The 25,218-nt window shown below is 42.1% G+C and overlaps 2 protein-coding genes across 4 annotated transcripts in view; one reads left to right on the forward strand and one right to left on the reverse strand.

Moving 5' to 3' along the window:
- Window positions 1-25,218, reverse strand: part of LOC104929442 (phosphoinositide 3-kinase regulatory subunit 5) — a 99,549-nt gene that overhangs the window by 11,632 nt on the left and 62,699 nt on the right. For 2 of the 3 annotated variants that reach the window (XM_027285419.1, XM_027285420.1), the window contains exon 3: window positions 10,692-10,766. The exons of the other annotated variant lie outside the window; for it this stretch is intronic. In XM_027285419.1, the coding sequence (XP_027141220.1) occupies window positions 10,692-10,766 (75 nt within the window). The remainder of the gene's footprint in view (window positions 1-10,691; window positions 10,767-25,218) is intronic. 3 annotated transcript variants of the gene reach the window in all.
- ntn1b (netrin 1b) overlaps window positions 2,646-25,218 on the forward strand; it is a 58,213-nt gene continuing 35,640 nt past the window's right edge. The window contains exons 1-2 of the mRNA XM_010743952.3: window positions 2,646-2,923; window positions 3,037-4,072. Coding sequence (XP_010742254.2) covers window positions 3,058-4,072 — 1,015 coding nt within the window. The 5' untranslated portion in view covers window positions 2,646-2,923; window positions 3,037-3,057. The remainder of the gene's footprint in view (window positions 2,924-3,036; window positions 4,073-25,218) is intronic.

Genomic DNA, 25,218 nt, shown 5'->3' on the forward strand with positions numbered 1-25,218 from the left:
GCCTTCAGGGAAACTCTTCATTTAAGACACAGACAGGTGATCAGAGAAGCTGCGATGGTGCCATCTGTCCACCAGGTGTCAGGGTTTCCCCTCTCTATAAACTATAATAACTTCTCTAATGAGATGCTGCCACATCTGTGTAGTCAAGGCACATCTGGAGAATCTACGATAGCAGGTGTATAACCATAAAATGTGTTTAATGAGTCCTGACTTGATTAAAACTGAAACCTGACATGTTTCAGCCAGTGACCTGCAGGTTTTTAAAGTTTCTGCTCAATAAAATGTTTGTTTTCTTCAGGTTGGCATCAAAACTTTTCCTCAAATAATCGTCAAATATTCAGAAATTACTGAATAACAAAGACAAAGTCCGGTCACTTTGTTGTGGTCAAAGTGTACAGTGAGTTCAGCCTGACGCCTGAAACCTGAAACATTTTTACACAGCTGCAAAGAAACAGAACATTCGTATTGAAATAGTTCAGTTTCAGTTTTCAGTTTTAAAGGTCACATGCAGATGAACACCGACTACACTGTATACACTGCCCTGTGCACCTGTAGAGACTTCTACAGAGCCGTTTCTCGCTATATGCAGCCACCAGGGGGCCTCCAAGCTGCAGCTTCATACAGTGTTTGCTTCAGGAAAGGTTCAGAATCTCGTCCTCAAGAGTTTGACAAAATAGGCGCCCCTGAACAGTTAGAAACGGCCCTGGACATGAATAATGCAGTATATCCTGTTTATATATATTTATATTGTTTGGAGTTTCAGCACCTCCAAGTCGAGGCCTTGGAAAACTCCCTCCAAGTTCAGAGTAAGTTTAGGTTGTTCCGGGTACGTCCGACTGGGAACAGAGCCTGGGGCTGATCCAGAACCACCTCGCCTGTAACTGTGTGTGTTGACTGTTCCAGCATCGATATCTTCACTGTGAAGATATTCAGAGTGTTTGTGGTTAACCAGGTTCTTACTGGATGTGGAGGAGCAGAGACAGATGGTTAACCAGTAATAATACACAATATCACAACACGCCATTCGACAAACAACAAACAGTCATCTTCCAAACATGTGACCACACAGATTTTTTTTTTTAACCGTAAACCGACAGAAAACACATAAAATATTTATCTGATGAAAATCATGTTGAGACCACACGAACACGAACATGTTACTGTGAGAGCCGAGAGTTCCTGTTTGCCTGCTGAGGCAGTTTTCTCATCTTTGAGTATTTCGAATTGTTAAAGTAAAAACTGGAACCTTCACTGCTCACCGTGTGTCCAACCACAAAACTGTTGAATCAAAACAAAAGAAGCTGATCCAGCTTTTAAGGAACTGATTCTGTGTTTGACTGTGTGAAATCTCTCTCCACGTGATGTTTTGGTCTTTAATAACAGATCACAACTTATCTGACGAGTCCAAATTTGAAACTCTGAGCTAAAGAAGAGACCATCGACCATCGAGTTTGTTATCAGCGCACAATGCAAAAATCAGCATCAGTGATGGTATGATGGAGCTTTAGGGCACGGGTCATGATGGGCACTATTAAAACAGGTTTTGGAGCAACATGCTGTCAAGACGACGTCTTTTCAGGGACGGACTTGTTCATTTCAGGAAGATGACGTCAAGCGTCATCTTCCTTCTTGGAGTCAAAGAGTCCAAGTGCTGCACTGAGCTGCCAAAAGTCCAGACTCACAAAATGTTATCATGAGGTCTAAAGGAAACCCTGAACTGTTTGAACAGCTGAAATCAACATCGAGCATCAAGTCTACTCAGTGTTTTTAAAAGAAAAAGCGATGAACATAGCGGTGAACAAGACTCTGTCACAATGTGTTTGAAACTGGAATCAAAAGATCAGATTTGTGACTTTCAACATTGGATCTTGTTTTCTTTGAGCCATTTTCAGTTAAATACAGAGGTTTGGTGTTTTCACATCTTTTTGTTTCTATTTACATTTTACACCGTGTGACACTTTTCTCTAATAAAACACCAACAAACACACCGGAAACTACGTCTTCATGGATCGACAAGCAAGTCCAGTTTTTCCCAGATGGAGCTCTTCTCAAAGAAAGACGACCTGGACGACCACAGACTTCATTAAAATGATGTCGTTTGATCTGATTTATCTGTATTCAGTTAATGTTTAACATGCGTGCACTCGCCTTCTTCAGATCGACAGTTTAAGAAAGACAAAATTAACTTCCACTTGCAAATTAAATGCTGCGAAATGACAAAAAGAAAATATGACTTAAGTCGAAGAAGTTGAAGGACTTTGAGAGACTCAAAAAAAAAAGACGTGAAGACATTTGGCTTTTATTTCAGCTGCCTCGTCATCGATCATCCTCTCTGTTTATTCATATTTATTTATTATAATTGTTTGGTCAGTTCTTAAAACCTTTTTTTTTTTCTCATTGGCTTTTATTTATTGCAACATTTCATCGCTGTACGGCCACATTTTATTTATTCATTTATCTATGTTTGGTGCTTTTTCCTCTGTTGCATAAAAGGTGTTTTATAAATAAAGTTTAAGTCTATAAAATCTGTTTTTTTGTGTCTTTAATTTATCAGATTTCTCTGCATCGTGTTTCTTTTGGACGTGCAGTGGCAGTGATCTGTCGCTAGATGTCGCCTCTTCCTCTCCTTCGGTCAGACTCTCTCAGAGGCTGCAGCTCCTCTCTGAATGAGCGGACCTCTTCTCTTCTATTATAACAGAGAGGGAATGGGACAGGCAGAGATAGAGGTGGGCAGAGGTGTGACTGGGTGGACTCGCAGAGGCAGAGGGGACACTCAGAGCCAGCTGGGCTTTTTGCCATATCTTATTTTTATTTAGAGATTTTATTTTTTTTGGATCTGTTGGTGCGTAAACGGGGAGGACAGACTGCTCTCCAAATCCTCTGGAGTTGTGCTACACTTTCAGACTGAGCGGTTTATTTGGAGGTAGTGTCCTTGGGTGGAGTTTTCTTTGCTTTCATATTCACATTTGAGTCTGTTGTGCGTCCAAGTTTTCCCATTTATCGTTTTTAATCCTGCTGATTTTTGTGTCATTTCAGCGCAGCGGTGCACGGATTACAATGCAAAGGATCCTGGAGGTTTGGGTCACCCTGGTGACACTTTGTGCGCTCACCGAGGGAGTCTTTGGTGGATACGGGCTGAGCATGTTCGCCGCGCAGTCTTCCCCTCCGGATCCGTGCTATGACGAGAACGGGAACCCGCGGAGATGCATCCCCGACTTCGTCAACTCCGCGTTTGGGAAGGACGTGCGCGTGTCGAGCACCTGCGGCAACCCCGCCGCCAGGTACTGCGTGGTGACCAAGAAAGGAGAGGAGAGGACGCGGGACTGTCACACGTGCGACGCCGGGGACCCCAAGAAGTCTCATCCACCTGCGTATTTAACGGACCTCAACAACCCGCACAACCTCACCTGCTGGCAGTCTGAAAACTACGTGCAGTACCCGCAGAACGTCACGCTCACCTTGTCGCTCGGGAAAAAGTTTGAGGTCACCTACGTGAGCCTGCAGTTTTGCTCACCTAGACCTGAATCCATGGCGATCTACAAGTCCATGGACTACGGCAAGTCTTGGGTGCCGTTCCAGTATTACTCCACTCAGTGTAAGAAGATGTACAACCGGCAGAACAAAGCTGCGATCACCAAACAGAACGAGCAGGAGGCGATCTGCACGGACTCCCACACGGACATGCACCCTCTGACAGGTGGACTCATCGCCTTCAGCACCCTGGACGGCAGACCGTCCGCGCACGACTTCGACAACTCCCCGGTGTTGCAGGATTGGGTGACGGCGACCGACATCAAGGTGATCTTCAGCCGGCTTCACACTTTCGGAGACGAGAACGAGGACGACTCGGAGCTGGCCCGAGACTCTTACTTTTACGCCGTGTCGGACCTGCAGGTCGGCGGACGGTGCAAGTGTAACGGGCACGCGTCGAAGTGCGTGAAGGACCGAGAAGGGAATCTGGTTTGTGAGTGCAAACACAACACGGCGGGACCGGAGTGCGACAGGTGCAAACCTTTCCACTATGACCGACCCTGGCAGCGCGCCACGGCCAGAGAAGCCAACGAGTGTGTCGGTAAGTCAGCCTTTGTCCTTCACTGTGGATTTATTTCAATTCATCTGGTTTAATTATATTCGATTCATATAAAAAGCTGCTGTTAGAAATCATGAATGTTTGTCCATTACGCACAAAAAAGACGCACAAATCTGATTTTGATTCGTTTATAAATCAATAATTCAACAATAATTTCTTACTGGGGAATAAAAACATAATTTATTCTGAAGAATTATTTCTGCTAAATTCAGATTAAAACGTGGATCTGACATTAAATTAAAATTCATTTGAATGTAGCGAAAAAAAACTCCCGAGAGAAGAAGAAGAGGAGGAAGGCCTTAGAGCTGAAATCCAACAACCCAAACGAGCAAAGAAACATTTAATTAAAATCTACAAATCTTTAAATTAAAACATCTGATTAAATTAAATTGATTAAATTAAGAAAACTGTTTAATTTTTGTGTTTTTATGTGTCCAAAACAAAGAAAGACAGTTTACATCAAACAAATGATTTAAATCTAAAAAAAACATTTAGTTTAATTTAAAACTAAATTAATCACACGTATTTTGAATTCATTAATTAATCCAGTTGTTTAATTTTTGTAGCTTGAATTCAATCATCTCTGCCTGTTTAAAGAAACTTTCATGCGCACAGTGTGTTTAACTTCACGTGTGCCAGGATTAAATCCGATAACTGAAAACGTTGTTTCATGTTTGAGAAGCTCCATATTTCTGATTTTTTTTATTGATCAACATTCAGGGAGAAAATAAAAGGCAGGAAGTCATTTCAACTCAAAACAAAGTGCGCCTGTCCGAATGCGTAATTGCGCAGTGACCCGTGTTTCCGACTGTAGTAGCGGGTTTAATAGGAAGGAAACGTTGCAGCTGCAGAGATAGACTGCAGGGGCGTGTTGTGTTTCCATAAGCAGGTGCTATTACAGATCGGACGGACGATTAAGGCGGTTTTATTGGCATTTTTGGCACGTAGAGTATAAACTGCTACTTTAGAGCCAGTAAACTATTCAAGAGTGGACAAAGCGGAGCCAGATCTGAGTTTTTATTTGCTGTGATGCTGATTTTCAACAGAGCAGGAGAAAGGTGGGGGGGTTATATCAACAGCTCAAGCCTCTTCTGCCACCTCCTCCTCCTCCTCCTCCTCCTCCTCTTCTTCATGAGTTACAGCGAAACAAACCTGGAAAAGTAACAAGTTCCGACAGTGCCATGGTTTGCTCAACCAAACGGAACAAGTGAACAAGTTGTTCCCCTTGGCCTCCGCCTTTTTTCTGCCTCTGCAAAGCCAGCGTCTCGGTGTGTTTTACTGAAACAAAAGGTTGTCACTTGTGGCATCCATCTCGCTGTCAGTGAGAGGGCCTCCCTTTCCCAGCTTTTTGTGTGTGAGCGGTGTCATCGGATAAAAAAAAACACACTGAGCATGAAGAGGAAATAATAAGGGGTGGCCTGAAGAAGAAGAAGAAGACCCAGGGGAGGGGTTGTTTCATTTGAGCAGTGGGTCCATATGGTGTGGCGGTGGGGATGCAGAGTGCTTGGTGCTAATGCTCTGTCTGGATTTCACCTCCCTGCTGTAGGACATGCACATATTGAGACAGAGAGGTGTGGTTATGCAGGGGTAGGTGGTTGGATGCACTAAGACAAAGACAGTTTCCCATGAGTCTTCATGCAGGGTTGGCATCATCAGCAGCTTTCACATTCCTATCAGCTGGTTGTCCGTAAAATTAGCCGAGGTGTGGCCCAGACTGGCCACCCACCAGAGTCAGGAGGTGATAAGTAGATGGCTTGTTAGTATCGTGGCTGGATGGAGCCTCCAGACTTAGAAGCAGAGCCGGAAACGACTACAAAGAGATGCGAAATGACCACAAAGTGACACAAGATAAAGATTAAAATACACAAGGCGGCCGCAAAGAGATGCAAAATGACTGCGAACAAGCACGGAGCGACCACGAAAATACACAAAGCGATGTCAGAGGACAAGAACAGATGCAGAATGACCACAAAGAGACACAAGACGACTGCAAAGAGATGCAGAATGACTGCGAACAGGTGAGAAGAGAGAAAGTGGCCACAAAGAGGCGGAAAATGAATATAAATAGATACTAAATGACAACGAACAGGCGCATAATTGCTATAAAGTTACAAAATGAGTATGAAAAGTGACCACAGAGAGGTTAGAAATGAGCACAAAGAGACCTAGATGAATATAAAGATACACAAGACGACCACAAAGAGGTTAGAAATGACTACAAACAGGTGCAAAATGGCCACAAAGAGGCGAAAAGTGACTATAAAGATACACAAGATGACTGCAATGAGATACAACATGACTTTGACCGGGCGCAAAACAACCACAAAAAACACAAAGCGACCGCCAAGAGGTTAGAAATGACTACAAAGAGACACAAGATAAATATAAAGATACACAAGACGACCACAAAGAGACAAATCATGACTACAAAGAGAGTCCAGACGAGTATGAAGATACACAAAGTGACACTAAATGATGAAAACAGGTGCTAAACGACCACGAGAAAACACAAAGTGGGTTAGAAATTACTACAAAAAGATGTCAAACGACCACAAGGAGAAACCAAACAACCACAAAGAGGTTAGAAATGACCACAAGTGACCACAAAGAGACACTAAACAACTACTAAGCCACATATAAAGATGCTTATTGCCAAGAATCAGGACTCTAAACACTTTTTTTTGTACTAATTTTACAACCCGCTGACAAAACTCGCCAGTCTTCTTCATTTCTTTAATTTCTTTGATGATCTGAGATCATGTACGTAAAGACGTGAATAAGAAACACACATGGCGACACGTCGGGGCGTCCCGTCCCGGGCAGCTGCTTCACATTCCCTCCATGTTCAGCGTAGCGCTGACCCCTGACAGTCTTGAAGGCCCCCCGCTCCTCTCCGGCCCTGACTGATGGGCTGTGAAGGGGAACTGTGGGAAACTCTGAGCTTGCCAAGGCGGGTTGAAAATGGTAGCCTTCGTCACTCACATGTGTAATTTTGCACGTTTGTTCAATTTGGACTTTGTTTTTGCTGTCGCCGTGCCACGCGATGTTCTGTTTTCTAATGGCCAAGAGTCAGCTGGAGGTTCAGGCCGTGCACTTTTTGATGTGAGCCTTCAGCCGTCACACGTCTGTTCTTACGGTCGGCGGTCGTTTCGATGGATTTCACGTGACAGAACGTTTAAAAAACAGAGCGAGCCTGGATAAAAATCTGCGAATCCTCCATCACAAAGTCACAAAGTCCAGCCCAGCAGACAGCATTTTTACTTGGCACTCCGCTCCAAAACTATTTTGGCATTTATTAAACCTACAATCAACTCTTTGTGAGGAAGAGCCGGCGCGTTTGCCACCCACGAGATAGCTGAATTAGGATATGATTGTATCAATTGCCTGCTGGCTCGGCTCCCGGTCTGTCTGTGCAGCTCGTACTGGTGCTGCTCTAAAAATAGAAATACACAAATCTTTAGAGAGAGGCAGCAGATTCGATGATAAATATGGTGAAGGAAGAAACGCGAGGAGGCGTTTGTGTGTTCAGATCAACGCTAAAGATACGCTCAAGACCAGACGGACGGTTCCTAACAGATTCTGTCAGACGTCAGATGAACTCAAGAACCCCTCCATCGTCATTCACACTCCTCGATATATAAAAGTGTATATTGTTAGAAGAAGTATCTAAAGCTGCAGTTCCTTAAACGTCCACTTGAGGCTGGCTCCAGAAGTGAGTCAGTCTCCATAAGTCCCCATGTTAGACAGCAGAAATAAACATGTTTACAGCCTGGTACAAAAAACAGTTTTGGTCTCTGTAGCTAATTTCCCCGTTCATGACAACTGTACTGAGGGTGAATTTATATACAACTCACCTGTTCACATTATATTAAGGCTTAAAGTTATGCAGGATTAAGAGCGTGGACGCTTTGATTGACAGGTTTTTAGATTAGGCGACATGCAAATGTGGAGCGACTGGGCGTGTAGCGGCGTCGTGGGAGCAGTTAGACGAGTATAAACATACACAAGATGAAGATGAAGACACAGACAACCACAAAGAGGCGAAAAATAACTATAATCAGGTGCTTAACTGGCACCTCTTCAGCTGCATCCCGTGGAGTCTGTGCTGGACTTGAACCGACCACCCTCCGGTCGCCAAACCAAGCTACTGCAACCCATTTTTGAACCGTTTATCTATCGCTGTTTTGCTAAATGTTTATATTGTAAATTTAAAAATCTTTGTTTCTTTTGCTTGTCCGGGCTGGTTTGGATTCATCAAATCAGTCAAGACAAGAGCGCTCTGAGCAAACAAGCCTAATTTCTTCCTTTGAACTAAAAACCCACTCGCATGACAGCAGCTGAGAGAGAGAGAGAGAGAGAGAGAGAGAGAGAGAGAGAGGGGGGAAACACTGGTCCAGGCAGCAGGAAACCAGACCCCGTACAGTACAAGGACACCACATTCACCACGGTCTGTTTTACAGCACGCACGCCACATCTAAGATCTGCTTTCCTGTTTAGTTTACGATCGATGATTTGAGTCACAAGATGCTCTCGGGGCTGACAGCGTCAGTTGTCCATGTGGCTGCCCGAGGACTCTGACACTGTTTCTGCTGACGGTGCCCGCCTGCCTCCTCCTCCTCCTCCTCCTCCGTCCTCCTCCTCCCTCCCCTGGGTTGCCAGGTTGGGCCAAGCCAGGCCTGCTCACCATCTGGGTCTCATTTCAGCTCCACGGCAGCAAACCCATGTGACGGGGGAGAGAAGAATTTCTGTAAAGCATGATGTCATAGATATTCTTGTAATAGAAGTTGCACCGTCTCACTTGTTTCTCTGGTATTTTGGTTCCTTCCTTCTCCTCCTTCTCCTTCCTCTGTTTCCTCCTGCATCAGGGGACAGTCAGCCATTTCCATTTAATTTGTACGCTCAGGCATGTTTGAGGGTTTTTTGATTTCTCACATGAATCTCGTCCACAATAGCCAGAGGGAGGACAAAGGGCTATTTCTGGCGGTTGTTTTTGTTTTGCTGACTTCTGTCTTGCCGGGTAAATTTCCTGAAGATGCTGTATCACCATCTGCGAGAGCGAGGATGCAAAGGGAGGCGAAGGTGGCTCTGACCTTTGACCTCGCCCTGGTTGGTGATGAGAGACTTCTCCCGCGGGGGGATGATGAGCTTCCTCCGACATCCAGTAGTGAAGATTTAAAGGACACTTTGGTCACGCACGAGAATAAAAACATGTCTGAGCGGGGCAGCGTTTAACCGAACGAGAGAAAACACAGAAATGAAAACAAATATAAAAAGTCTTTGTCTTGATGTGGGTTGTCTTTGTTTGCATCCTCATTAGCGATTACAAGCGGTAATATTCATTTTCCCCGAGGTCCACAACAAACCCTGACAGCATTACAACCTTCAGATGTTGCTGTGCAAATTCACTAAATAGGAGCAAGGCCCGGGCATGATGATACAAATTGCATTTCATCAAGATTACATGGAGATAGTGACAGAAGCAATATGAAGAAAATGAGAGGAAATAAAGAGACAGAGCGCTGACAGTGTAAAGGACGGACAGCATGTGTGTATCCACCATGTTGGTAGCAGCACCCACCTGTCAATCAACGCGTCCACGCTCTTAATCCTGCATAACTTTAAGCCTTAATATAATCTGAACAGGTGAGTTGTATATAAATTCACCCTCAGTACAGTTGTCATGAACGGGGAAATTAGCTACAGAGACCAAAACTGTTTTTTGTACCAGGCTGTAAACATGTTTATTTCTGCTGTCTAACATGGGGACTTATGGAGACTGACTCACTTCTGGAGCCAGCCTCAAGTGGACGTTTGAGGAACTGCAGTTTTGGTTGCCACTTGATCTGAACGATCCATAATGAGTGTGTTAAGGGTGCACGGAAGATAAAACTAATCGCATAAAGGCATAAAGTTATGTTAAGTTGGATAATGTTCAAATTATTTATTCAAATCAGCGACTTATTTGCTTTTTTATCCTCCGGCCTCTGCAGATCTTTGCTCTCAAGGTCACATTCAGACGCATTTTTGGAAAACTACAGCTAGCAGTTATTATTTTGCAGAGAAACTTTGTTATTTTCCTGAATTATTTCACATGAATTTCAATGTAATATAAGAAAGCAGATGTCATTAATACCTAAAATAACAGTTGTTTGGAACTTTACAGAAAAAAAGTTTTGTGTAGAAGTTTAAAAAACAGAAAACTCCTGTTAAAAGTTATTTTCTATCAATTTTATGGTTTCATTTGACAAGCTGGTCTAAAGTAAATGTTTTATTAAACATTAAAAAGGTTCTTCATAGAACCAAATGTTTATTTGCTGCTGTGAAGTTGTGACATTTTAACATGGGGACTTCTGGAGCCAGCCGCAAGTGGACGTTTGAGGAACTGCAGTTTTTGGCTTGCTTTGACATTTTTTTGGCTTCACAGCTGCATCATATATCCATTAAAAAAGAAACTCAATGAACTGACGAGTGTTATTCATCCAGAACGTGTCAAAACTCTGAGTAACATCCAGGAGTGTTCAGAGAAAGCAGCAAAATGAAAAAAATAAGTTTCAATCAGCTAAAATCAAACATAATCAGACTCGTGTGTGTTTTTTCTTACGAGCATCTTCTCATGAGAATCCAACAGTGTCATCTCGTCTGACTCTGAAGCCCTCCTGGCTGCCGTGACGGCCTCCTGCGGAGTGGAAAATGTGACATTGTCACTCAGAGCGACCGCGGACAGATTCTGCTGTTGTTGCTAACTATTCTGTGAATTAGTCACAGTGAAAACTGCTCAAGATCCGCCTGCGTGAAGCGGAGCTGAGTTTCACTGCTGCAGTTCACGTTCGCACTCACAGTTTCACGGGCTGGAAGTCTGTTAACAACACATCGGCTTCAAAAATCAATTTAACACTTTTAGACTGATTCAATTTGATTTAGTTTTGCTTTTTAAAATGCATAGATTTGTTCAATCTATCGACATTTAGTTGTTTTTGCAGTTCCTTGAACAGATTGTGTCACTTTTGATCTTTGTTAATTAGTTTGTTTGTTTTTTACTCAGCACTGTGACGGTTTAGGGACTGTAGAGAAATTATTTCGAGACGGGAAGAACAAGAAACTCTCGACTGTTGTCGTTGCTCTGTTCTTCTTCTTCCTCTTTCAGTGTGTCGTGCTGAACTTGAGTTTTATTCTGAACTAATTTATTATGGCTCATTTATCACGTGTATCATTTGTGTTTGCAGAGATAATGCCAGTGATCCACTGTGCACACTAAAGCTGTCGTTACTCAGTTAGAATCACTTTTATTGGCCAGATATGTGAACACAAAGCTCAGTGCACACACTCACAGACACAAGTACAGACTATGTACAAATAAATATATATAAATCTATGTATAAATAAACTCCCAACAACATTTGCAGACAGAATAAAGTCTTACTTCTTCCTCACACAATCATTTTATACTTCATATAGATCGACTTCACCAGCAGCTCGATCAGAAATGTCTCTCAGATAAGAAACATATAAAAGAAAATCATGTTGTTAAAGAGTCTGACGCAGAGCACACAGTGCTCCCATGCAGGTAATGTTCTTATGTGTGGTGTATAATGTCATTCACGAGGCTACGTGCACGACGTATTTCCTTCGTCTGCTCATCGAGGCCGTCCTCTCTTTAGCAAGAACAAAACTCTAAAAACTTTTCTGGCGCTCCTCCCAACCTAATAATTTCAGAGTTTCATAATAGCTGCTTCATGTTTTGTGTTTGTCGCTCTGCATTTGTTCTTCGGTTTCTGCTTTTTAGTTTTTCAATTACTCTAACCATAACAGTGTGAGTGAGCGTTCGGGACTTGGAAATCGGTGGGAAATGAATCTTTTTTTTTTTTTTATGTTTAACAAATGGCGTAAATGAAAAACATGACAGAGATTTACTAACACGTTCAATATTTCACCGCCCTTACATTCAGGAGGACACCTACATATCTGCGACGTTCATACAGCAGCCATTGTTTAGGGACACGACTCTATTATATGAGAACAATACTTCTGAAATTGGCTTTTTACTCCGTCGCCTCCGGTCTTTCTTGCAACATAAGCCGATGAGACTTCAGTGAGAGGTTTACAACAAAACCATAAAACAAAGAGACGTATTTGGAGGATCTGAAAAAAAAAAAAAAAAAAAAGCTCTGCAACAATCCAGTGTCCTCTGGGTAAAGACTGCATGTTTTGAGGATTTTGTTTTGTTGAGCTCATAATTCAAGACAGACACGTTGGTTTGAGCCAAAAAGGTTTCACTCAGGCTTTTAAGTGCATACTGAGAAATCTTGTTCTGCTATGTTGTGGACGGCGGTTTGGAGAGGTGACTCAGTGTTTTGAGAGGAATATGTTAGCTTTGATTTAATGTTGGGATCCTTCATGCATGGGCTGTTGGAGATCATGGCATGAACGGAACATATACAGAATACAGGCGGCTTTATTCGACGTCGTGTTCAACGTTCGACCGAGAGGCGATAACTCTATCGGCCGACGCACTGCTGTGTCATCGTTAATCATACGGTGAACAGTAGCGTTGGTGCATGTGTCAGGATGTGAGCATTACTCACAAACCCGCTGCCGGGAGCTGCAAAGTCACAGAAGTGCAAACAAACCGCAGAGGTATTGATAATTTGGGGTTCAGTTTCTTGCTCAAGGACACTTCAGCCCTCAGTATAACACTTTTTAATCCCTAATCTAGCACATGAAACACTTTAATTTAGATGTATGTGTTTGATTTCCTGTGTGGGTTAAAGGAGGTTTAAAGGGTAGAAATCTATAAAATATAACAAATGGGAAGATTTAAGGGGGTGTAACACCTTAAAAAAACATGTGAACTGTGCAGAAAAGCCAGTAAAATCCTTTTTGCGGATAAATTAAAGGAGTTTTAAGTTAAAATTTAAGGGATTTGGTTTCATAGTGACACTTAGACACTTAAGAGGTACGTGACATGACGTTTTCAGCAGTTTTTAATCATATTCAGAGGTAGAAACCCCTTAAATATATCAAATAGTGTTGAAACTATTCCTGCTTTTCACCTTGACTGAAAAATGAAGGGACCCTTAAGTGAACAGATGTTGTTTGGTAAACTTTAACACCTTCAAACTGAACTGAAAGACTTAAAGGATTTGGTTTCATAGTAACAACATGAAGTTTTTATCACATTTGTTGCACAGGTGTCGTCTTTACCTCATGATCAGGTCTTCAGACTGGAGTCTGGAGTTAGGGACCGTCTCAAAAGTGCATGCAACACGACCAAAAGAGCTTTTCACATTTTTTTTGTGCTTCAATCCAACTCTAGCTTCATATGGATCTTGTTCTGATGCATGCATTGTGTGGAGACATGCAATGTGGTACGTGTCCTAACCAATCAGCTACCGAAGCGGAGCATGCAAGACTGTAAAGATTTGTCTAGGGGCGTAAAACATCAACATATATAAATTATTTATTTTTCCTCCAGGTTCAGTTCTCTTTGTTGTAAAATCATGTGTCTAACATTTTATTACACGAACATAAACAGACAGATTCATTTCATTTTATTGTTTTCTATTATGTAGAACATGAACCGCATGGCTGGCTTTAAGAACGCCTTAAAGCTGTGACAGTATTCCTGCAACTTCTATCAAAATGATACTTTTACGGTGAATTCACAGTAATATGTAGTAATTATTTTACAGTAATATAGATGAAACAGTATTGTGCCGTGTTTCTACAGTAACATCACAGCATTGTACTGTATTTTGACGGCACTGTAAAATCACAGTAATTACTTTTTTAAACATACGGTAAATTCCTGTAAATTTTACGATGATGTATACAACATTAAAATACTTGAAATATTTTACATAGAAACTGAGTTTTTTACATTTTTTTGTGCGGTCGAATCAAATTTACAGCAATTGTCTGTAATATTACACATAATTACCCATCGTGCACTGCTTGATTATTAAAAGCACAGGCTTTAAGACGTAAAAATAAAACATTTTTATTTATTTTACAGGTGGAAATCACAGTCTTGTAGCATGTTTCCATGGGAACTACAACATTACTGTAAAACTACATTATTTTATTGCTAAATTACAGCATTGTGCTGTATCCTAATCACAGTAATTACTTGTAATTTTCCATTTTACCATTTTTTTACTTACTGGACAAAATGTTTTGTTATTTAATATTTTCATGAGCAGAAAATCTAGATGAATCTAGATTAGTGTACAGATATTTAAATGGACCTTTCTGCATTCACACAGTGAGTTCATGTGAACTGGCATCACTCGTCTGTTTGTCGGTGGATCCTGACTGACTGGGACAGCTCAAATTGTTTGTTTTCCTGGCTGTTTATATTAGTTTGTTCATGTAGCTGCCTCATTGTTCACCGAGCCAACATGAAATAGATGCACATGTTTGTGCGTATGTGTGGACGCTCAGCTCTTTGTGTCCACCGTCTGTCTTCATGGAGGCGGACTTGCTCCCTCGCTCGCTCGCCGGGCCTTCCAGGGTGGCATCAGGACCACCTAGTGCGTGCGCATCGAGCCCCTTTGAGGCGCTGAAGCAGGGCAGGCTGGGAATGATTAATGGGCCAGCGGAGCGACACGCTCCACGGCCTCGGCTTCAGACCCCCAGCCAGCTCCCCTGCTGCGCTGCCACCCGACACAGCCGGCTCAGTGACAGCGCCGTTTGTACGCCCACACACAACACACTTCCTCAGTGTCACTTACCCGACTTACCCCCTGTGCCACTTCCCCTCCTCCCCCAAAAAAGCATTAAGGAACTCTGCAGTGGAGGCATAAGCTCCTTTGGCTGGTACCATCCTCCCTGCTGCGCTGTCGACACAGGGGTCTTTTTACTGGAAGACAAAGGCGCCGACTGACAACTGGATCAATTATAGCTGGATAAAGTCTTGATCCTTGTTTGAAAGATGCTTACAGTAAGTCTGCAGGGTTTCTCCGACAGTTTTAGGGACATTTGGAGCCTTCAGGAATGTTAGCTGCTAATTACCCCACTCCTCTTTTCATTAACCGCCTTTAAAACAAACACATCGTAGACATAATAAGCTCGCCCTGCAGAGGAAATGGACTTTGTGAGTTCCTGTTTCATATTTATTAGTGTACCAGATGAAGGCGCTGCTTTTTCTTCTGCTGTATGTTTTTTTTTTTTTTTGGCGCGTTAGTCCTCCCACAGTTTTTCTTGCACATGCACAAGAAAAACATCAAAACCAGTGACAGTATAAAGAACGGACAGCGTATCAGTGACGCCACCCAAGGTGTGAAGCTCAGAATCTCTGCCACCATCTTGGCTGTTGGCTGATCTAGAAATCGGCAAAGACGTGGACCATCAGTGGACCTGAGGTGGGCCCAATGAAGCACCTACCTGTCAAAGCATCCACACTGTCACTGGCTAATAATTGCAGTAAATTTACAGTAATATATAGTAATTAAAGCTGCAAGCAGCGATGGTCGGGCCCTCGCACATGTGCGCACGTCGAAATGTGCGCAAGAAGTTTCAGACAGCTCTGAGAAGGTGCTTCCTGCCGATTTCTTCTTTGAATCATTTTATGGATCGCCACGCCCACACAGTTTCGCCAAAATTCATCATTTTGATCACTTTTACTCAGGAAGTCTATATGAACAGACCTGTCAAGTTTAAAGTCAATGAGGTAAAATCCCTATGAGGAGTTCGTTCAAATGCGACCCCTGGAAATGACCCCAAAAACACGAAAAGTCCAGATTTGACAAAAATTGGACGCCGTAAGCTTCACTGTAGCCCGGGTCACCAAGAGACTTTTTTGTGTGTCTCGGTATGTTACATATTCCCTCCAAATTTTGTACACGTGGATGAAACTGTGGCGAGGGGCCCCTCCGAAAACACACCTCTAGGTGGCGCTGTCGAGCCATATGTGTATGTCCATGTGCGAGACCCCCAAAATGCGTAATTTTACGCCCAACATTTTTTTTAAACATCATTCAGCGTTAGAAATCCAATAGGGCCTCGCCCCAGCGTGCCGTACTCGGGCCCTAATTATATTACAGTACTATAGATGGAAATCACAGAATTGTACTCTGTGTTTTCATGGTAACTACAACATTACTGAAACTACATTATTTTATTGCTAAATTAGAGTACTGTGCTGTAATTTTCTATTTGTGCCTTTATACAGTGAATTAGTGTGAGCTATAACTTTAAGCCTTAATATAATCTGAACAGGTACCAGGCTGTAAACATGTTTATTTCTGCTGTGAAGTTGGACATTTGTACATGGGGACATGGAGACTGACTCACTTCTGGAGCCAGCCTCAGAAGTGTATGTTATATATATATATAATATATATATATATATTATATATATATATATATATATATATATATATATATATATATATATATATAGATATATACTTTTTATTTTGAGTTTTGAATTTTGAAGGAAAGCTCATTCTCCTCCATACAACTAAGTATAGTGTCATACTATTCCAGACACAGTGCATACATAATCCATTTTTTCCCAACGTTCCCAACACATTTCTCCAATTCAAGTCTTAAAACAAAAGTCAGTCTCTCCATATAATACATTTCTTCCCCTGGTGCAATGTTGGGGGATCAGTTTGGAGACATTTTCAGGTTATAGCCTTCCTCTAAAGGATCTTTAGCAGGTGTTTGTGTTTGTGTTGGACTGTTTCTGGTATTTAAAGAGTAGTCTAATTCCACTCCCATTATCTTAGATATTTCATTAGTTACTTCCCTCCAATATGGTTGAATTTTTGAACATGCCCAAACGATATGAAAATGATTGGCCATAGCGTTGCCTCCAACAAAGACCCAGACTCTGAGAACCTGGCAAACTGTGTCTTAAAAACAAGAAAGCTACATTTTCTAGTCAGTGTATCACTTCTAAATGTTGCAGGCTACAGTGGAACTAGTTACATTTAGTCACATTAAACTTTTAGACGATGGATTGAAGGTGACAGACGATGAAACCAACTCTGCTGTTGGAAACAGATGCACCAGTTGCTCTTGCTGCTGTTGCTATGAGTAACCACAGCCGTCGCCAAATCAACCAGTTCTCAGTTGTTGAAGTGTTTTTTCAGTTCCTGTCATTCCAGAACATAAAAAGCTGCTGTAACAGAGCCCAGAGCTCTCCGAGGTTGTCGTACATCACCGTGTAATCTAACATCGTCTTTGGGCTCACGGCTCTGAGGTCATTCCTTTCTCCGCTCGCTGCCTGCTTTAAGTGGGAACCAGATACAGCGTGTTATCTCCCGCTCGCTATCATGAGAAATTGAGTCTCACTATCTGTGTAAATAAACCACATGGCACATATTCACACACGTACACATTCACGCTACGAGCTGCAGGCTTTCCTGCGAGAAGAGGAGAAGGGAGGAAACCCGTCTGATGTATGTCTCAGAGCTCGGCCCAATCCGGAGAGGAAGGAAGTGACTTTCTACTGTTTGGTGTGAGCGTGTGAATGCTCGGCAGCTCAGGTGACCCGAACAAGAGATGGTAGGATGTCCACTCAAGACTCCAAGAGTTATGGGAGACTTATAATCCTCCGCCTGACCGAGAGATCTGCCTCAATCACATACACACAAACAGAGTGCAGAGGGAGGATTGCAGTTGATGTATCTCCTCCTTTTGAGCAGATGTGGAGCCCCGGGATATTTATAATCATGTAGGGACCGGTGTCTGGTAGCCAATGTGTTCTGCTCTCGTCTATCTATCCTGCTGGATATCCCCTCAAATCCAATAAGTGGTTCCTCATTCGCTCCCTCTCTGAGAAGAATTGGCCACTGGGGTACGTGAGAGATGGAGGTAAGAGCACAGGAGGATGTAGAAATCCATTATGGAGGCAACAGAGACCCCTTGGACGGGAGTTATATGGAAAAACTGGAAAATATCTCAAGAAGTTTTGAGTGTGCCTGATGCTTAATGCGTCTGGTCCATTTATTTAGCACCGAGGCCACACAACATGTGGTGCATCTCATCCATGTAATATTATTTTTTATATGTACTTTGAAGCAAAGTAACAATTTACTTTAAATCCTATTCACGTCAATGGGGAACCAACAGGAAGTCAGACAGCTTGGCGAGTATTGGACGCACAAGGACTGTAAACGTCGTCTGTAGGCCTGAAAAATGTGGAAGCTAGAGGCTTTTTCAACACTTTTATCCAGCCAGCTATTAACCGTGAGGCTTTTTCAACACTTTTATCCAGCCAGCTATTAACCGTTTCCTTTAGCTATGCCAATTATTTTCTCTAAAACCGTTGGAGAAACCAAGCGCCAATGTCCATGGCTGGGGAATGAAGCCAACATGGAAGTTGCCGAAAACTGCAGTTCCTCAAACGTCCACTTGAGGCTGGCTCCAGAAGTGAGTCAGTCTCCATAAGTCCCCATGTTCAAATGTCCAACTTCACAGCAGAAATAAACATGTTTACAGCCTGGTACAAAAAACAGTTTTGGTCTCTGTAGCTAATTTCCCCGTTCATGACAACTGTACTGAGGGTGAATTTATATACAACTCACCTGTTCACATTATATTAAGGCTTAAAGTTATGCAGGATTAAGAGCGTGGACGCTTTGATTTAAAAGTGGGTGCTTGTTTGAGCAACCAGGCGTCATTCAGCCCGCCTCAGGTCTACCGATGATCCACGTCTTTTCTGATTCTTAGATTACACAGGACTGACAAGATGATGCTCTTCAGAAACATGTGGGTGACGTCACGGACACGCCGTCCATTCTTTATACTGTCTGTGTTTTTTTTGCTCCATTTTTCCTTCTTGTTCCTGTTGGCCATCGAGTATTGACACGTTTGTTAGCAGCGAAAAAAAAACACTTGGGCGTGACGCTTGTCATTCATTAATTAGTTTCAGAGCACGGTTGTCATGTTGTGTCTGAAAGGATCATTATGGTTACTTTGGGAATCTCCATTCAGAGCCACAGAAGACATAAATAAATAAATAAATAAATAAATGTTTTCAGTACTTGACATGACGCGTAAACTGATTTTGTAAAATTAGTGGAGTGCCCCTTTAAACAGTATAAAAGTTGCTAATTGTCTGTCATGAATGAAATAAATTAGATTCAACAGTCCAGACGTGATTGACAGCAGAGGGCCCTCAAACTGGACGTCTTCATTAATCTGAAGCTCGCATTTGTTTTACTCGTTAAAACTGCAGCTTAAAGGTTCACTGAGTTCCCGCTCAGATCGCCAGCGGTTGGCGTGCTTCAGGAAGAACCAAGCCTTTTCCTCTGCAGCTCAGTACCATGTCCTGGAAGACACCTAGCAACGAGAACAAACTTTGGGGGATGAAAATTAAAGCAGTAGTAAGAAAACCCTTTACAATGACCTCTCTCAGTGTTTCCATAAAAACGAATAATTAACCATTAATTCACTAACTTTTTCCTTTCTATACGGAGACAATGTGAGCACAGTGTTCAGGCTGGACCATTTTTCCTGAGGTGAGCTGTGTCACGTTATGAATTGAACACTGAACTGAAAATGTGAACTGCGCCTAAAACTTACGTTTGATTAAGAGTGAGGTATGCAGCAGTCAAATGTTTGGACATCTCCTCATTCAAAGGTTTTTCTTATTTCCTATGTTGTAGTTTCACACTGAAGACATCAACATTATTCTTCAAAGTTGCCGACTTCATGAGGTCGTCACCTTGAATGGTTTTCCAACAGTTTTGAAGTTGTTCCTGTGCATGAGCATTGTTGGCTGCTTTGCCTTCCTCTGTGGTCCAACTCATCCCAAAACATCTCAGCTGGGGTTAGGTCGGGTTATCTGATGTAGCACCTTCTTGGTCAAACATCCCTTATAGAGCCTGGAGGTGTGTTTGGGGTCACTGTCCTGTTGAAAAGTCAATGGTGGTCCCACTAAGCTACAAACCAGATGGGATGGCATGTCGATGAAGAATGCTGTGGTAGCAAATTCTGGCCTTGAATTTTTAATAAATCACCAGCAAAACACCCCAAACGCCATCACACCTCCTACTCCATGCTTTAGGGTGGGAACCACACATGTAGATAGCATCAAATTTCTAGATTTCCACTGGTCTAATGACCTTTTCTTGTTGATGTTGACATGTGTCTGTTACTTGAACTTCTAATCTGAGGTGTCGTTAATTGTTGATAACTGTGATGAACTTCTCTGCAGCAGAGGTAACTCTTGGTCTTCCTTTCCTGGAGCAAAGCTAGTTTCATCAAAGTGTTTGTTGGTTTTCGTGACTCCACTCTTGAAAACACACTCAAAGTTCTTGATATTTTCTGAATCATCTGACCTTCATGTCTTAAAGTAATGATGGACTGTTGATTTTCTTTAGTTATTGAGCGGTTATTGCCTGAATATGAATCACAGCAGTAGTTGAATGGATTGCATCAACACTACCTCTGAACGACACAACAGATGGTCGCAAACACACGAAGAAGGCGAGAAATTAATTAACTTTTGAGAAGGCACCTATTAATTGAAAGGTTTTTCAGGTGACTATCTAATGGAGCTGATTAAGAGAAGAGCGTGCAAAGCTGTTAACAAAGCGAAATGAGGCTACTGCAGGGTTAAATGTTTTGATGCAATCGAAAAAGAACGAAACACATGGGAGAGATATTTCTGACATAGGGATGTGGCTGGTTATAAATAGGCCCTTGGAGAAAATGGGAGAAAAGTACAATAAACATGCCACAAGAACGATGGATTGTCACCTCGGCTTTATGATTTACAACCTAAGTGGCTTCCTGCCTCCATCTCCCATACTCCCTCTGCACAGAGGAACACAGCGGAGAATCCACGTGCCAGAGAGTGTTAAAATAACCTCCCAGCTCTGTGGGGAGGATTTGGACCTCAGCCTAACACTGGCCAGCACACAAGTCCCACAGCAACCTGGCCCTGTTTAGATGTTTCGTATAGGTTTAGTCTGGAGAACGTCGCCTCTGACCACAAGCTCAATTATGTTGCACTCAGATTTACTGTAAATACAAGCTTCCCAACTGGGGGAAAATATTCAGGTCAGCCTCAAGTTGGCGATTATGGTTGGGATAAGTGGGTGATTTTCAGATGTCTTTCAATTGTATCAACACTCAGAGTTAATCCCTGTTATCCAAATTACTCATAAGACAAAGGGGGTAAAGATTTTATAGTAATTTAGACAAACGGTTGATTAGGTAGAGAAACAATATGGTGCCACTAAAAACCACACTACTTACAAATTTTATGTGATATGTCATCATGTCGTACCACATTTTCCACCCGCTAAGCTTGTGAGTAAACTTGTATAGGTGATAGAAAATGATCCTCTGCAGAAGAAATGTATCTGAGCTAACAGGATTTCACAGAACAATATAGTGAAATCCATTTTTAGGTGGAAATAGACATTAAAACATTACTTTAATACTGTGTATTATATTAAAAACATACTTTAAAACCATGCTTTCTAATCAGTTGCTCTTGGGTGCTTCTGCAGTTGTCAGCGTCACTTGAAAATCTTTTAAGAATATTTATATATTGAGTCAGCGTTCACAGTAAAAATAATGGATAAATGGTTGAAACATCAAAATATATTATGTAAACAATTGAAATAGCTAAAAGTATGGAATACATGGTTTTAAGTGTCGAATTTACACAGTTCAAATAGTTAAAAACATAAATGAAGAAACTGCTAGGTTTACATATAAACAATAGCGATAATGGAATAAATGGTTGTAGCAGCTAAAATTAAACGGGATGAGGATACGTCTGAAACAGGAAGATTGCACCGCAGCCTAAAAACCTGTTTTCTTTATCCTCCACATGGACTAAAAACATTTTCCTGTAGAGACAGAACAGGGGGAACTGAATCTGCTTATTGAGCTTAATGACCGTGGACCTTTTCATCACCTCTCCCATAAACTTGAGGAAATAAACTGGAGGAAGGAAAGGAGCAGCAGTCCACTCAGCCAGCTCTGTTTCCACACCTACGGCTGTGAGAGCACTCCAGTCCATCAATGAAAATATACAAGGGGATCAAACACAAACACACAGATATTAATAAGAAATTAATACGACTTTATGAGGTTATTACTCAAGAGTATACAGTCACAGCGGCATGTGTAGTTGCTGACGTGGTTGCATGTCACACACACACACACACACACACACACACACATAGTGAAGAGGAAGTATTCCCCAGTCAACGCCCCAGACTCCTGCCAACCAGCGACAGCAGGATGTTTCTCCACCAATCCATCAGCTTTATGCTTTAATTGGTCATTTTAAATCCAGTCTTGTTTCCTCAGGAAATAAACCTCACATTTGATAAAGTGACTCAATTCAAGATTTGGTTAAACGTTCCAAACAAATGACCTCTGATGTGGTGTAAGAGGATCAGGTGTAAGAGAGGAGGAAAAAAAAAAAAGCCTAAAAACTAATATACACGCTTCTTCTTTTACCCCTCGTTTCTTTGTGTCTCTCCTTTTTCACGGCGTTGCTGCTTTAGTGTCGAGCATAGAAAGACGACACAAATGGCTGATAGAAAACGGGTGACACGCAACAAAGATCCCAGGCGAGATTGTTGCAATTACACGGCATACGTTCCAGCAAACTGAACCAACAGTACGCCCACTCCCGCCTCCCCTGGACCGCTCCCAACTCCTGCAACAAGAGGATAAATGGGCTGAGATATGCTGGCCATTATGCATTATTATTCATAAGAGAGGGTGTGTTATCATTGGCATCCACCTAGCAGCGGCTGTTTAGAGTTCGGAGTGAATAACTCTGGCCATTACTGATTGCACAATTACAAAATGTTGCTGCTACAAAAGGTCAGCTCTTTTATTCTTGTATGTAAAAACAGGCTCCTCATGCTGTGTTAGGGGATGTGACCCATTTCAAAGTGTGTTTCAGAGCAGATAGGTAATAAAGTGTGTCGTATTTAGACTTTACTGTTAGTCATAAACAGTTAAAATAGTTAATGGACAAATAATTAAAACCATTCGCTTTAGCTATCTTCAATACATGTTTAACATAGCTAAAAGTAATGGATAAACAGTTGAAACAGTTGGTATTATTAACATTTTGCTTGATTACATGGTTACAGTTGTTGGCTTACAGTATTCACTAAAATGGTTGAAACCATTAGCATTAGATATCTTGAATGCATGTGCACAATAGTTAGCCAAAAGTAATGGATAAACAGTCGAAGCCACCAAGAATTAGCTTGAATATTATTTCATATATTACAATAGTTCACTTAAAATAGTGGATAAACATTGAAAAAGTTAGCTAGAGTGGATGTGACACATTTCACAGTACTTCTCAGGGCAGATACATATTAAAGTACGTTGTACTTAGACTTTACAGTCAGTATAATCTATACAGATCAACCTGGCGTCGTTAGAGAGGACTACTGTTTGCGTTACAGTCACCACTAACAGGCCATTACTCTGACGCACACGCATTATTACTAGCTAATCTTAAATTACATTGGCTGATGGTGCATTGCGTGAGCTGATGTCACATTGCATTACCTAATGACATACGGTATACTGTACTGAGAAGAAGCCTGGAGCGCTACCCTGGCCAGCCTGTGACTTGGGTGGCTGTTTATGTTGAGGCAGTGCATTCCCCGTTCGCCAGGCAACCGAACAGTTTACGAGCAGTTAAGTCACACAAAAGCACGGGGCGGGCTGATTGCTCAGCTAATTGATCTCCACCAGAGATCACAGAGCTGCCCTCGTAAAAAAAGAAAGGGAACGCCTCCCATGACATCACCGCATGCTGCACGGTGAAACAAGGGAAAGGGGGAGTGAGAGACTTATTCCCACACTGAGTGAAGCAGTCTGCAGACAGGAGAGGCAAACGTTCACACATAGAGACACATATCCAGCTATTAATCAACACAAAGTGTTCTGCTACTAGTCTACAGGGGCTGGTTGCATGAATAAGACCTTGTTAGATTAATTAAGTTAAAGCAACAGTGCGTAGAAAGTGGTATTTTTGTGGTTTAGCACCCCCGGTTTCAGAGTGTAATACTGGTTACATCGCCTGCTTGCCCAGCTCCTGTTCTGGCACGACACTTGCTCTGCTCCCTTTCAGTATTTGCCTGAAAACCTCCTCTTCCCGGCAGCCAAAGGGCACGCTTACTCGCTTTCTTGCCAAGAGTTAGATGAGAACATTGATCCTACTCTGTCATGTCAATTAATGTTGGACCAGCTCCTGTTCTGGCACAACACCGGTAAACCTGAAAACAGTGTAGTGCTGCCGGCAGTCTCATCTTAAAGTTGACCATTCTTGATATGCACAGGGAAAATTCCTGAGAGGTCAGAGGTCGAACTTATCTACAGAAGCTCCCACGGAGCTGATAGGTATTTATTGTCTTTCTCAAGGACCCAACACGAGGGCTTGAACTCAGGTTAAAGAGGTCTCACTAAACACCTGATTCTCAGGACACAGGAGATGTCTTTATAACTAAATTATTATGTTCAGAGGCAGCACATGTATCTGCCAGAGTTCACTATGTTCACATTGGTTTCAGTTAAACGTTAATTACATTTTATGCCTTGAGCAGACCCAGCAGTCTTTTCTTGTGTTCTTGTCAGTGCTTTAACTCACCCCTGGTGAGTTTTGTATTGTGAGATTCCATATTTACTTGCCAGATATGTTAATTAACAACATTTCCTCATCACGTTGATTGAAAACATAATCCAGTCTTCATTGTATTTCGTTCAAAATTTATTTGCTTTTGCAAATTAGTTGTGTATAAACAGAATTTCTTGGAGACAGGGTTGTATATTTAATTTTTATTGGAGCTGCCAATGCCATTGTTGTGGTTACAAAGAACATACCAAAGGTTTCTGGTAAAATGTTTGATAATGATCTGCATGCTAATTAATCTTCCTTGTTTAGTTACCATTTATATTTACATTTAGTCATTTAGCTGAGGCTTACAATCAAGGTACAGCGTGAGTGCAAGGACGCGATAGTGCAGCAATACTTGCATAGAATCAAGGTCCAGTTGTAGAGGGGGGGTTGATTTATCATGTCCAGTTGTTGGTAGTGTTGGTAGAGGAGGTCCTCTCTGAAGAGCTGGAGGTCTTCAGGAGGTTTTTGAAGGTAGAGAGGGACGCCCCTGATCGGGTAGGAA

Source organism: Larimichthys crocea, chromosome XII (genome assembly GCF_000972845.2).
Source record: "Larimichthys crocea isolate SSNF chromosome XII, L_crocea_2.0, whole genome shotgun sequence".
Lineage (NCBI taxonomy): Eukaryota > Metazoa > Chordata > Actinopteri > Sciaenidae > Larimichthys > Larimichthys crocea.